Source organism: Anthonomus grandis, chromosome 10, assembly GCF_022605725.1.
Source record: "Anthonomus grandis grandis chromosome 10, icAntGran1.3, whole genome shotgun sequence".
In the NCBI taxonomy this organism is placed as follows: Eukaryota; Metazoa; Arthropoda; class Insecta; order Coleoptera; family Curculionidae; genus Anthonomus; species Anthonomus grandis.
The window spans coordinates 8,588,704-8,602,561 of NC_065555.1; the positions used below are offsets into that span (position 1 = coordinate 8,588,704).

At 30.4% G+C, this 13,858-nt stretch overlaps 1 protein-coding gene across 1 annotated transcript; it reads right to left on the minus strand.

The window, feature by feature from the left end:
• Positions 1-475: 475 nt before the first annotated feature.
• On the minus strand, positions 476-12,823 carry LOC126741515 (centrosomal protein of 97 kDa). The gene is made up of 15 exons (XM_050447941.1): positions 12,561-12,823; positions 10,755-10,913; positions 9,813-9,914; positions 8,860-9,056; positions 7,450-7,533; positions 7,148-7,347; positions 7,027-7,086; positions 6,821-6,976; positions 4,861-5,128; positions 4,579-4,686; positions 3,109-3,285; positions 2,744-2,981; positions 2,126-2,257; positions 906-989; positions 476-851 (listed from the first exon to the last, which is right to left on the minus strand). The coding sequence occupies exons 1-15, from the start codon at positions 12,720-12,722 to the stop codon at positions 816-818; spliced, it is 2,163 nt and encodes a 720-aa protein (XP_050303898.1). The 5' UTR covers positions 12,723-12,823; the 3' UTR covers positions 476-815.
• Positions 12,824-13,858: the final 1,035 nt, after the last annotated feature.

Consider the following 13,858-nt stretch of genomic DNA (forward strand, 5'->3'; position numbering starts at 1 on the left):
CGCCAGTTATACCGCCTTGAAATACATAAAAATATTAGAAATGCATAAATTAGTTTAAGCAATTGTCAAAGTATCCAAACAAGACGAAATACCTCAGCAGGTCCAACAAAAACTACTGAACCTCATGGTCACAAAACCATTGAGCACTTAAAGCGAATAGAAAACCTGAAAATATGCATGCATTTTATTTATTTTAGATAAGTTAGCCTGCTTTTAGACGGCATTACTTAATATGGACTTAATTATAGTCGACATGGCTTTATTTCCGGATGTAACCTTTCTTACTGATTGTGTCACTTTCAATCGAATTTTGACGTAACCCTAAATTTGCCACTTAATATAATTTAAGTCGCACTTCAGTGATTTCTGCATACGTTTATTATTATAATTACTGTTTTGTACTTATTTATATAAAAACAATTTACTACTCTATTTCATATCAAGTGATATTACCATTTTTTCATAGAAATAAACGTAATTTTTTAATATTTATTTTAATTTTATGCTTAATTTATTTCTTAATTATAACAAATACTTCAATTTTAAAATCATATAAATCACATCCTTAAACTAAAATTACTTAAAATTGTATATAAAGTGCTTCTTAAAAAAAGCGAAATAACAAATCACATCAAGCATATAATATCTGCTCTCGTATAACGTACAGCACAAGTTTTTAAAAAAAATTGAAAAGATTTTTTATTAATTTACAATGAGCTGCCATCACGTTCTGTTTATGCCTTAAGCCTATTCTTCTAATTTATTTTCCTACATCAATCTTTGGTTAACAAAATCAGGGTTTAAATAAAGTGAATTTAATCTTCAGTTCCATCTCTCTTTTCCGATGTTGCCTGCAAACAAAAAAAAAATAATAATTTTAGCGGAAACAATCTAAACTTTCTTACCTGTAATTCGTTTTTCTTTTGGGGCAATGGCAACGATGATGGTCGATGTTGTTTTTGGAATGGAAAGTCTTTGACTGCTTCGTCCTATAAAAAAAACAACAAAAGTTTTTTTTTGTTGTGTTATGGTTTAGTTTCTTCAAATAGGTTTGTGATTCTTATAATTGTCTTTACGAATCTATTTCTATGAAAATTTGCAATGTAATATCCTTTAAATCATCAATATAAGTTAATATCTTTTTGCCTAAATTTTTCTTATTACCTGTCGTTTTTCATCTAAGGATTAATTAATTCTAAAAAACTAATCTAAAATCTACTAATAATAGGTCAACATTTAAAGGTCTTTGAATTATGTGTATTACCTATATTTTATACTAATGTATTTAAATAAATAATATACAGGTTGGAGAATTGAATATTACGCATTGTTCAAATTATTGGCAACACCGCTTCCTGTCCTCCATTAGCGGTCGCCTTATTTTTTACAGAATAACAATAAAAATATTGGCATGCCTCATTTTGCTGTGTGACTTCACGCTGCACTGTTGAATGTTATAACACTATTATTTTAACGCCCAACTTATTATGGCTGTTTATACCCCTTCCGAAAGAGTTCACATTACTAAATAGTTTTATGGAGGCAATTCGGCAGCAAAATTTATGCGGATAAAAAGCATCTCTGAGGAAATATGTTCTCTATTTCCCTAAAACGAAGTTTCGTGTAAATTCTAGAAACGTACCCTGTAGAGGTACATAACATAAATTGTTTTCCCAATTAAGCCACTGGTTATCCCCAATGATGAAATTCGTATGAATATATATTACATGCGAACATCAAATTCTGTCTCTGGTCATTAGTCGTCCTCTTATGCTAATCTTCTTGGGTTTTGAAAATAGTCACACCTTGTAAGCTGTATCTCCTATCTTACATAGCTGCATCAAATTTACCAACCCGACCTTTTTGTTTTTTGATTATTATATGAGAATTATAAAGTGTCATAAAAATGCATGTTAAACATGTCGCACACATCCGAAAATTAATAAACAAATCATGATACATTATTAAAACAGTAATTAAAAGGACTATACTGATTGTATTGGTGATAGAGAGATCCCTATCGCATTATTAGGATGATTGCATATCATTTGCACTGATTACATTTAATAAATATAAAAACACTGCAAGAAATTATATTTTTAACGAAAATGAGTGTTTTACTTACCCCTTTAGGTGTATGAACGGCGACAATTTCGGTTTGCGTGGCCACTCCCTGTTCTTCTGCTTGGCGGCAATTTCTGCCAAAAGCGGTCATTAGTTTTACCATTTCCTGCATGGACGATTGTAACTGTTTGATCTAAAAAAAGAATATATTTAACCAGTTTAGTTATTACAATTTTTGCTACTTGTTACAGTATTGCATAACTCGATATTTTTTCAATTGTAGCTTTTTACATTTCAGACTCAATATGTTCCGAATGTCCTTAACTGATTTTTAAGGAATGTTCACAGAAATAACGGTTAAAGCATCCAGATTAACAGTTTAACTATTTTTTTCTCCTAATAACAAGCCTACTTTTTATTAAAAAATATTGAGCTGATTGATATTGTTATGTATGTTTCAATATAATATACTAAACTACCCGCGTAACGTGGTATGTTATATTATTATACCATCGGATCTTAACGCATGTATTATAAAACAGATATAAACACATTATAGTAGTTGAAAAAAGACTATAGTAGGACACCATTTATTCAAAAACTACCGCGTTTTTTACTTCTCATCTTCAAAACTATACAGGATCGTACTAAAATAATTAAAACTTTTTACTATTCTTACCTCATTTTGTAATCCATTGCAAGTCCTAGCTAACTCTTTTACCAATTCTGGATCATTTTGACCTAAATTAACTTCAGATCCGCTTTCACTGGTTTTGGTTGTTTGTAAAGTCGAGATTTTTTTCCACAATGCGCTAATGGCCTCGGTTTGTAAAATCTGGATTTTACGCTCGCTTTCTAAAGCAGTTTTAGTCGTCACCAGATCCGCTTTTGTGGTTTCAATATCTTCAGTCAGTTTTCTAAGAAAATATGAGAAAAATAACTTCTTTGAAGTAATAAATTTAAAAAATTGACTACATGCATACAAGAATTCTTCTAGAAACTAATAAATGTAACACTTACTGTATAAGTAAATTTAACACTTACTGAATATATTGATTTGCTCTTTGGTTTTGCAAAACTCTAAACATTTCTTGTATGTCTTTATCCTTATTTCTCGTATAATATCCGCGCCATATGCGTTGTATTAAAACAGCAGCTTTTGCCACTTTGTTTCCTTCGGTATCACTACATTCTGCATTCTGGTGAGAGAACTTTTGCATACTGGAAAATTAAAAAAAAAAGGAAATTTTATACACATTCTTAAACATACATTCTTTCTCAGCAATCTTCTTCTACAGAGTTCAAAGCTGTGACGAATTCTACTGGATTAATGGCGAAAGTATTATCAATAGTTTCAAAACTGCTTTCTATATTTGGCCAGTAAAGGTATAAAATACAGGGCTGTCAATTTAACAGAACCTATTTTTGTCACGATAATATAAAGATATTGGTTGACATAACAATTATTCTAGTGTGGTAATTATGTGATTTTAATGTTTGTGTAGACCCTGTTTAGTCACTTTCTCATGCATCTTAATATGCCCTTTTTATTTATTGTTAGTAATTTTAACCTTTGACCTTGCCAGAAGCACTGTGGCTTTTTATGTGTTGTGATGAAAACCCTCGTTGTATATCCCTGATGATGGACATCTTATATGTCCAAAACATGTAGGATAGATTTTTTTCAAATAAATTTACTGGAGGATGACCGAGACTATTTTAGCTACCCTTTGATAAAGATATTTTCCAAGTTTACTGGAATTATGCTGCTACATGGCAGATATAATTAGACTGTAGCAGATTCCGGATCATCAGAAAGCTGCTATAATATCTGGAGTTCTGGTGGAAAATGTCTGTACTAGATATCACCAGAACCTTTATAAATTGGAGTAATGACTGCTGTCTTAAGTTCATTAGGAAATTGATTATTTTTGACGTTTTTAAAAGTTATAGCTATGATAATAGAACAAAAAGACATATTTTTTAAATGATTATGCTCAAGAATTAGAAAAACATAGTTATGACTAAAGCAAGGATTAGAAAACTTCATATTGAATTCCGGACCTTAAACTGCGTTACTTACGTTTTTTCTATGATATCAAATTATTATGATGTTATAGTTATTTAATAGGAAATATCGAAATTAATGGATTAGACAATTAAAAGTGCCGTCATCATCCAAATAAGTTTAGATATTTAATTATTTAAGGTAACATTAGATATTTTAGAGAGTCCGTTATTAACGTCTCCAGCCGATTGTCGAGTGGTACATAAGCAGATCTGGCTTTAGTGGAGGTGAAGAGGCTGGCATATCATATAAATTGTGGAATTAAATAGTAGTTACAGTGCAGTGTTTCGGTAGCCCTAAGTGCTAAAATCATTATTGCTTTGTGGTGTCATAATGGTAATAAGCTTGTGGAGTTAATCATGTAACTCCCATATATAACTCTATTAATTTATAAAGTGGCATACTCCATAGTTTACAACCATATCCGTATAAATATTTATACTCACCGTCTTTCATCGGCTTTCATTTGGATTGACTCAAGATTTGAACCGCAAAATTCCGGTTCATCATCGCTCACAGGTTTTGTATTCTGTAAAATTGAGGATGATGCTTGCCTAAAGTAGATAAAAGATCAGATAAAGAAATAACGTAAGTCAACATTTGTCGCTAGAAAAACGTATTTAAACCGGTCGTGACATTAGAGAATTCTCATAAAGCTTTTATTAAAGAGATTTATAAGAGATGCATATATATCGGATTGATATTATTACATTAACAAAAGAACTTACCTTATATTCGAATTATGGACACGTCTCTGCTTGTGAGGTGAGGGCGTAGCATTCTCTTGTCGATTTGGTCTTATTTGGGATTCGGTGTGGTTAGACCATGCCCTACTTGGTTTGGGTGATCGCGTTTTGGCACTGTTTGATATTTGTAAAGAATTTTTAAAGGATTTCTCCATTAAAGGAGATGGCCGAGAGTCAGGACTCATCAAGTTCTCAGGAACGGGCACCATTTTAGTGACGGCATGTAGTGGATGGTTTACGAGTTCTGAAGCTTTAATAAAAAAATGTTTCGTTATTATATTCAAAATAACATAAATACACACGTAGAAAATAGTAAAAGAATTAATGTTGATAAATGCCAAAATTGGTCGTCAAAATGACAGACATTTGCTATTTTGGGAATGATTCCATTTGCTATAACTTCTAAGAATGCATTTCATATGCGATGATTCGACATTTATATTTTAGTATTGTAATACCTACTCATAGAAATTACATAAGGCGTTAATGCAAAATACAGTGGGTCCCTGAAAATGTCGGAAATCTCTCGGATTCAGGTAGAAAATATAAAAATAATATGGAACTTTCCTATAAAACAAATTTCCTTTACGCCCTAGGTTCCTATAGGCCTCATAGGTTAGTTTCCTATAGGCCCTCCCTACGAAGATACGACTCCTTAAAGACTCCGCTATAAATCGGCTTTTCATGAATAACTTTTTGAAGAATTTGGTATAATTTAATAAAAATTTTATGTGATCAACACTACTAAGGATCTCTTTAAACCGAGTCTTTAAAACATATTTATCTTGATCATTTTACGAGGGGCGGACTAAGTTGTACATTATAATGCTAAAATTTTTAACACTCTGTTTAATAAAGACTCTGAAATAATAAATATGGATAGCTTGAACCTTAAACTAAAGAAAAGGCACTCTTGTTCGTTATCCATAAAATGAACCATAAAAAACCTGTATGCTGAAACGCTACAGTCAATCAAACCACTAATAGTGTGGGAATTAGAATATTAGAGGGACATACACGGAAATTTATCTTAAGAAGAACGCTTACTACAATTCCAACAGGATGTTTGTTCCTTTTTTTTTGTGAGATCTCCTAAAATCTGTGGGTTTTAAAATGCAACCTGCGCCACTAGAGCAACTCCAGCATAAAATAGTTCAGGAATGCCCTGCTATATACAGAGAAACATTTGAAAATGTACTTGTAGGCTTTGTATTATTGTCTTGAAAATAACGGAAATCGTGTTCAACATTTAATTAAATATTTTTATTAAGTTTTTATTCATTACTTTCCTTCATTGGAAAGCATTTTTCAGGAATTTTAAGATGATGAACTCGACCTCTCTTTCTCTCTTAAGACTTTAGGGGTGTATCTCAACCTGTCCAAGGAGTTGCAGATAAGGGTGAGGTAATATGCTTTACTTATTTTATTGGGTATTACGTCAATTATAGCAAAAATCAATTTAGAAATACTGTCTCATATGCTCAAAAATGCTTGTTTTTGTACCTCCTTCTTTTAAAGAAATTGTTTTTAGGTTTTTTTTTATTCAGTTTTGCGTTCTTAATATATGGTCATTTCAAGTTTTTAAATTGTCACCCAGCATATGTGAAGATAAGTTTACTGTGTAATAACCCAGTTATCGATTTTTGTAGGAAGTGTTGTAAGTCACACCTAAATTCAACAACACTTTACACACATATACACATTCTGTAGGCCTGATAAATGTATTAATAACGGAGCGGTTCTATAGGTTTGGCTCTTAACTGCCTTTATATAATTTAATTCCTTTAACTTGTTGGAAATTCCAATTAAAAATACTATGTCTCTTTAAATTCTTAAATTGTTCAAAGCAAAGTACAGGATGTGTCAAGAAGGGAATACTAACTAAACAAAAAAGCATAAATGTTTGTGTGAATTTATATAAGGACTGTATCTTGATACTTACGTTTCTCGGTCGCATAAAAATTCAACATTGAAGCATCCAAACTTTGAGTCATTACCGAGGTTTCATTACTAAAAGTGTCGCCTGCACCGTCGGTCGTTTGGTAACAGCTTATCGCCATTCTGTCGGGTGATTTCGTTTGGTTCCCTGTCCTTAAAGCTAATAAAAATAAATATGTAACAGCTTTCTTTTATTTGAAGCATTCTTACAATTTGTCCGCGGCGATAATGATTTTTTCCGAGAAAATGCGGGCGATGGATGAGGCGATGCTAAGAAATAAAAAAGGCTAAAATACACTTTTACTAAAATTTAATGTTTCCATGGACGTACAACTGGATGATTGTTCCCTTAATTGTTGCTGATGGTGCTGGGCTTTGCTCAAAATTAGCCTCAATTTTCGATCGTCTTCTGTTTCCAAGGCCTCGCCTGTAAGTGGACACACCATTGCCAAATATTCAATTAATTCTTTTTGATCTCCGATTCTAAAATGGCGACCACGTCCTTGTGAGTATAACCACTCGGCTCTGAGACTAAAAGGTTCATTTTCTATTTAGGACTGTTTTTATAAACATAACGCTTTTTGAAAAGTATCGAAATTCTCAACAGTTAGTAGTATTATTGAAAAATATTACCTTTCAATCGCGTCCACGACGTAATCATCAATGACATTGACATTTAAACACCAATTAATTACAAATGGGCGGTAATCAAACCCACTACTAAGTAGTTAAGAAAAATTGACACAATAATATTTGATATAGATAGGGTAGAATCTAAAAGAGTTTAATGTGTGACAAGCTTAATACAGAAATCAGTCTAACATATAATAGTGAATGCTTAAATGTCTTTCTAGAGCTATTGCAGCGAGTCTTGTAATTAACTTTTTTTATGCTTTTCTTTAAGTATTTGAATAACACAAGTCATAATCAAAATGGTTATCTGAAAGGTAAATCTGTTCAAATAGCAATATTGGAATTTTTCAAATATTAAGTGCATATATCAACCGAGAGATGTTAATTAAAGCTTTAAAGGCATGATGTAACGAAAAATGCAAATAATAGTTTTGGTAGGTCCTACCAAAAAATGCCTTAAAATCAAGGATATGTCACTTCCAAAAAAGAAGTATTTTGCGACTCGAGGAAAACGTTTATTACATTTAATAATGTTCTCAGCAATATTATTAAGCGCACTTAATGTTAATTCGGCGGCCGATTTGTATTTTTTTTTATCTAGGAGGAGTCTTTACAGGGAGTTGGTTTTGGCCAAGTAAGAAATTGATAAATTACAATATCATCAAAATCCTTTTTGGTATTGGTTTGATACAGTATCATTTCTCAATTTTGAAGTAACTTCTATAGGTTTATTTTGGAACAGACAATGAAAATGTTGATTGGAACAAAGGCTAAATATATTGAAAATGGACAATTTACAGTAATATATGATTGAAAAAAATGAAGATCAAAATAAAACATTGAAAAAAAGATATAATACACGACAAATTAAAAATATAATATCGAAGATTTTTTTTTAATTAGATAACCGAACATACACATAAAAATCATTACTAACATAAAACAGGAGGTACAAAAAGGTCTTAAAATGAAAAGAAGAAAGCAAGCAATTTCCTAAAAATGAAAATAGAAGGATTAATAAAATGTTTAACCATCTTTAAAAATAAAAGGAAAAAACTGACAAAGAAAGACAAAGAGTAAAATGACTAATAATCTATAGCTTAACAGACGTAAAAATGGCAGTATTCTATATTCACACAATGAATAGAAAGATAAGATATCAACAAATTATTCAATCTTTGTAAACTTTTCATTTTTCGATTGCCCATGTCTGGAATAGCAGAGTCAACAACACACATTGATATCTTTGAGTTCGTACTCCTTTCCAAAGTAAAAACAATATCCACTGAAAATACATACATAACTATAGCAAAATCCATAATTTAACAATAACCGATTTAACATAGCCTTACCGCTTATATAATTAATAAAAGAAATTTTTTTTTGTAAATGTATAAAACAAAAGGATACACATTATTTCCAGTCATATTAACACATGGATTGTTAGCAATGGAAATCTTCGTTAGACTGCTTAAATGAGACAATCGTGAAATCTCGTTTAAGTCTGTTATATTATTATAAGCCAACGTTAAAGTGACCAGGCTGGCAGGCAAAAAGCGATCGCACTGTCCCAAATGGTTTATTTTATTTTTGTGCAAATACAATTCCTATAAAAAAACTTAAATATAAATAAAAGATTGACATAGGTAAAAGCTTTAATAGTAGCAAAGCCAACTTTTAGGTGATTTAATATACAAAAAAAATTACGTTATTGTGATCTGAAATGCGTACAATTTTAGCCTCAAGCAACAAGCATTTTGCAAAAATGATTTTTTTTATCCGTCACATAAGCATATTTCAAGTAATGTTTTCCATCCAAGTTTAATATGAATTGTGACCAGTATTTAAAAAATATATATATAATTAATTTTAAAACTATATGCAATCAATTCCTAGAGTAGAACGGAAGTCAGATCGTATGGTCTTTAAAGCTTTCTTAAATGGTATAGAGATTTCCAATATGATCAGATAAATGATAAATTCACAGAACCAGCCCACATCTGAGAAAATCAAGAAAAAGAAATATATTTATTTGCATTTCTAGTACTATAGAAATTAATCGCACATTTCAAAGCATTATTAAAAATTGTAGACTTTACAAATACATTGCGAAATATAGGTAGAAGAATAGAAACAAATAAGTTTAAAAAAAACATCGCGGCTTAAAGTTATTCTTGTACCACAACAGAACACAAGAGCTATTCTCATCTTGATCTTTAAAAGTCGCTTAATAAAATAAATCTTTTTCTACTAAACAAATAATTTCTCCGGAACTATATTTTATAAATAGCACATCTTAATCCTATTAAAACCAGACTGAAATCTTCGATCGAACTTTTAAAGATAGAAATATAAAAACTTACCTTAAGATTCTTCAGACATGATAAATCAGTAATATGAGAAATACTGTTTTCAGATAAGTCCAATCGCTCCAAATTTACATTTCCACTCAGATGCTCGATCGTCTAAAATTATAGAACTAATGTAGCTGACTGTAACAGTTTTAAACAAAGTACCTATGCCAGTTTAATTAGACCTATTTTATACAACTGTGCAAGTAATAAATATAATTTGATTTAGCTTTTAATTATTTTTTAAGAAAAACAAATTATCATTTTCTTCTAAATTTATTGGGAATTAACTACACATAGTACAGTAGTAATTTGAGAAATGCTTGTTATTATATTTAAAAGCAGACCAAAGTGAATAAAAAGGCCAATAAGGAAAAAACTAGAGCTCTGATATACCGCATATGATATAAAAATGAGACTTGTATGTCCATGGGAACCATTTAAACTTCTATTTTAATAAAGCATAAGATAGATGGATGAGTGAAAAACATAGATCTCGTTTAACTTAAATCACGCAAGACCTTGTAATGATATAATCAGTAATCAAATAGGCTTATTAGCATTACTACTAGTAAAAAGGTATACAGGAAGAGTCTGTAATATAATGTAATAAAATAAAAGGTTAAGGAAAAAGTAATTATTATATAATCATCATAATCCATATTATGTATTGCACATTGACAGGTTTAAGACTTTTAGTCCTTTTTGTATTGTATAGGACCAAAAATCATTTCTATTTATTTATTGTGTAGACCACCAATTCACTTATTATAGCAAATCAGTGTACATGTTTAATCTTAGAAGGAGATTAAACAAGACTTACAAGCAACAATAAATAAGACTTTTTTTTACTTTCTTATACAATAATCTTCTTATTTATATATTTTAACTAACTTCCAGTTTAAGTTATACACTTATAATAATTAATATATCATATATGTATTAATATATTACCTTTATGCTATTTCCTGACAAATTTAAATATTTTAATCCTGTCAAGTCCTTAAGTCCTTCAATCATTAAAATACCATTATGGCTGAAATCAAGGGTATGCAGTTGTGTTAGGCGACATACCCCATACATTCTCAAGAGCTGATTTCGGCGTGCGGACAGCTGAAATATTTAATGCATTTTAAGTATATGAAAAACTTATCAAGGTTATTACAAAATATTGACCCTTTTTTTTACTACTGCATTTAGATAATTTAAGACAACATTTCTCTATAATACTTTCCTTCCTAAAAGGCATGTTTTGAAAAAGTATCACATTTTAGTAAACTTTTCCTAGCCCATTTTAATTTCTTGTATATTATCTTAGTCAGGGAAATCAGAACGAAATTGCCTTATCACTTATCCAATATACTTGTGAAATGACAGTCGGTTTGTGAAAATACATGTTAATAAGTACAAATCACCAATGAGTGGTGAAAATGCTTGGAATGGGGCAACTGAATAATGGTATATCACTAGTTTGCCATTAATTTGTGCTGTCCAAATATTAATTATCTGGGTGTACTAGGTATGCCCTGCTCTAAATAGGTGTGGGTTCTTGTTATTCCAGTAATGACAGTCTTGCTTATTAACATGCCCATTTAAATAAAAGGTACAATCATCACTGAAGCAAAGATTTTTAACTAGGTGAGGTTCTGGTGTAATTCTATCATTATTTTATAAAACAGGTATCTTCTATCAGTTTATAGGGTTAAAAATTATGAAATTTAAGTACCTTTCTTATTGAATTACTAGATAATCTGGTGCTACAATTGCTTGATGAGTTGATAAAGATGAATTCATTGCAAACTGACCTGGATTTTTAATTTGCACTGTGTTGACCTGGATGCTTTTGTTAAAACATTGAGCTGTCCTTAAAAAACATTTATCCTGGGAACCATAAATGAAAATAATGTCTACATGTTTAGCTATGCTGTACACCATTGTTAAAGATAAAAAGTGCTGCTTTTTGTTTAAACTCAACTCAAAGTCAACTGTTCTTAAAATAATAAGACTTGTACAAGTTACTTTTAAAGGAAATCCTGTGATAATAAAATGTGAATATTTATAAACAACTCTTTTTTGGAAAAATAAAATGGCAAATAAACCAATACCAAATACCTACAGGCTTGACATGTTTAGAATTCTTAAAAAACATGCCACTATCTATATTGGTAGCCATCATTTTGAACATTTTATTGAATTTTTCCATGATAAACAGAGAAGAATTTTCTGAAATGTGGCTTATTAGGGTATCATTCGAAAGCATTTTTCAAGAGCTTCAAGATTATGTATCACTTGACCCCTTTTATATTTAGAGGTGTATCTCACCTTGTACAAGGGGTTGCAGTTAAGGGTGCAATAATATGCTTGTTTTTGTTCCTCCTTCATTTTATAGAAACTGTTTTCAGCATTTTTTATGCAGTTTTTTGTTTGCAATAAATGGGTCATTTTTAAATTGTTACCCTATATATCTAAGGAATATTAATTTGGTAAAAACCAAAAGAAATATTACAATTTCATTTGAAACACTAAAGTTGACTGCTTCATGAGGAATTCATGGCTATTATAGTTGTAAAAATTGTCACAACTGATAAACCTAAACTAATCATCAACTCATCTTTTTTTACCATGCAAAGTTATAAAAAAATCAGGCTCTTTATCATATAATATACATTTTCTTAAATATCCTGAAGCCTTAATAATTCTAGTAGATAGGGTATTTTAGTTAAGGGCTAACAATTCTTGCACTCTGTTTTAAAGACTTACCTTTTCTAATTTTATAAACAAATCAATGTTGTCCAATCGTTGTAATTCATTGTCGTCCAAAATCAATTCTCTAATAGTATGAGGATCTTTTAATTTATTTAACTTTTTTAATTTACTATTGGATAAATTTAAAATTTCATCTTTCAGTTTATTATTGCCCATAATGGTAGATGAAATAATACTGAGACACGGCACACCGAAAAACAAACAATATAATTTATAAACAATAAAAAAATTGTTGATTCGGGAGTTTTGTTGTCAATAACCACAAAACACAAACAATGAAATAATCAATAGTCCATACATAATTTGACAATAGAAGCAGGAAACGCTAAATACAACATTGAACACAATGTTGCCATATCTAATTCACTAATATTACATCTCTTAAAACACTGTTTTACTCACTAGTTCGATCAAGACTTGAATATTGCAGCTTAGTGTGGTATCCAATATATCAGATTCTGTTATGGCTCTAGAGAATGTTCAAAAAAAATTCCTCAAATTTTTGCATTTGAAGGAAACTGGTGTCTATCCTCAAAGAGGATTTATTTTGATAATGCTCTTTTACTGTCTCAGTTTAATATCGATTCTCTTAATTTTAGAAGGATGCTTGTTTCTAATAACTTTGTATATTATAAGCTTACTCACAATCTTATTGATTCGCCCCATCTTTTATCAATGTTAAACTTTAGAGTACCAAGATGTAACTCACGGCTTACCGAAACATTTTATTGTCCTCATTCGAGAACTAACATTGGTAAGAAGTCACCAATTTTTGTTATGACCACAAATTTTAACAGCATCTCTGCTTTGTGCGATATTCATAACTGTTCTCTTAGACAAGTAGGTATTTTCACTAGGGAAATTTTCTCCCCTCTTATTTAAGTTAGATGTGTAGGTCTTATAGCTTAAGCTTAATAAATAAATAAATAAATATCCAGCTCTTCCCGATTTCGCCTGAAAATTTTAAAATTAAAAGAATAGGCTATGGGTCATGTACTTGAGAAAGGAATTAGAATGTTTAAAGTGTTTTTTCTTCAATTTATATGTTCAATGTACAATTTATAAAACCACAAGTGCTATCAAATCAAGAGATGCATTTTTTAGGTCAGATTCGATTTGTGCTTTTCAGTTTTACTCTAAAACTAAAACTGAATGCATTTTTCATGTATGCATTAGGGAATTTGTAAATCAAAAAACTCTTTAATTCCTGGGATCCTTATATAAACATGTCAATCATATTATAAACTCTTACTTTAAACAAAACGAAATATCCTCCTAAGACTGATCTAGAA

Bases quoted from the DNA above. Each gene is read 5' to 3' on its own strand.
- LOC126741515 (XM_050447941.1), bottom strand. From the start codon at position 12,722: ATGGGCAATAATAAACTGAAAGATGAAATTTTAAATTTATCCAATAGT. The intron at 9,057-9,812 runs GTAAGTTTTTAT...GTTTTTTTATAG, and splicing joins CATGTCTGAAGAATCTTAAG to GAATTGTATTTGCACAAAAA. The intron at 2,258-2,743 runs GTAAGAATAGTA...TTCTTTTTTTAG, and splicing joins GCAATGGATTACAAAATGAG to ATCAAACAGTTACAATCGTC.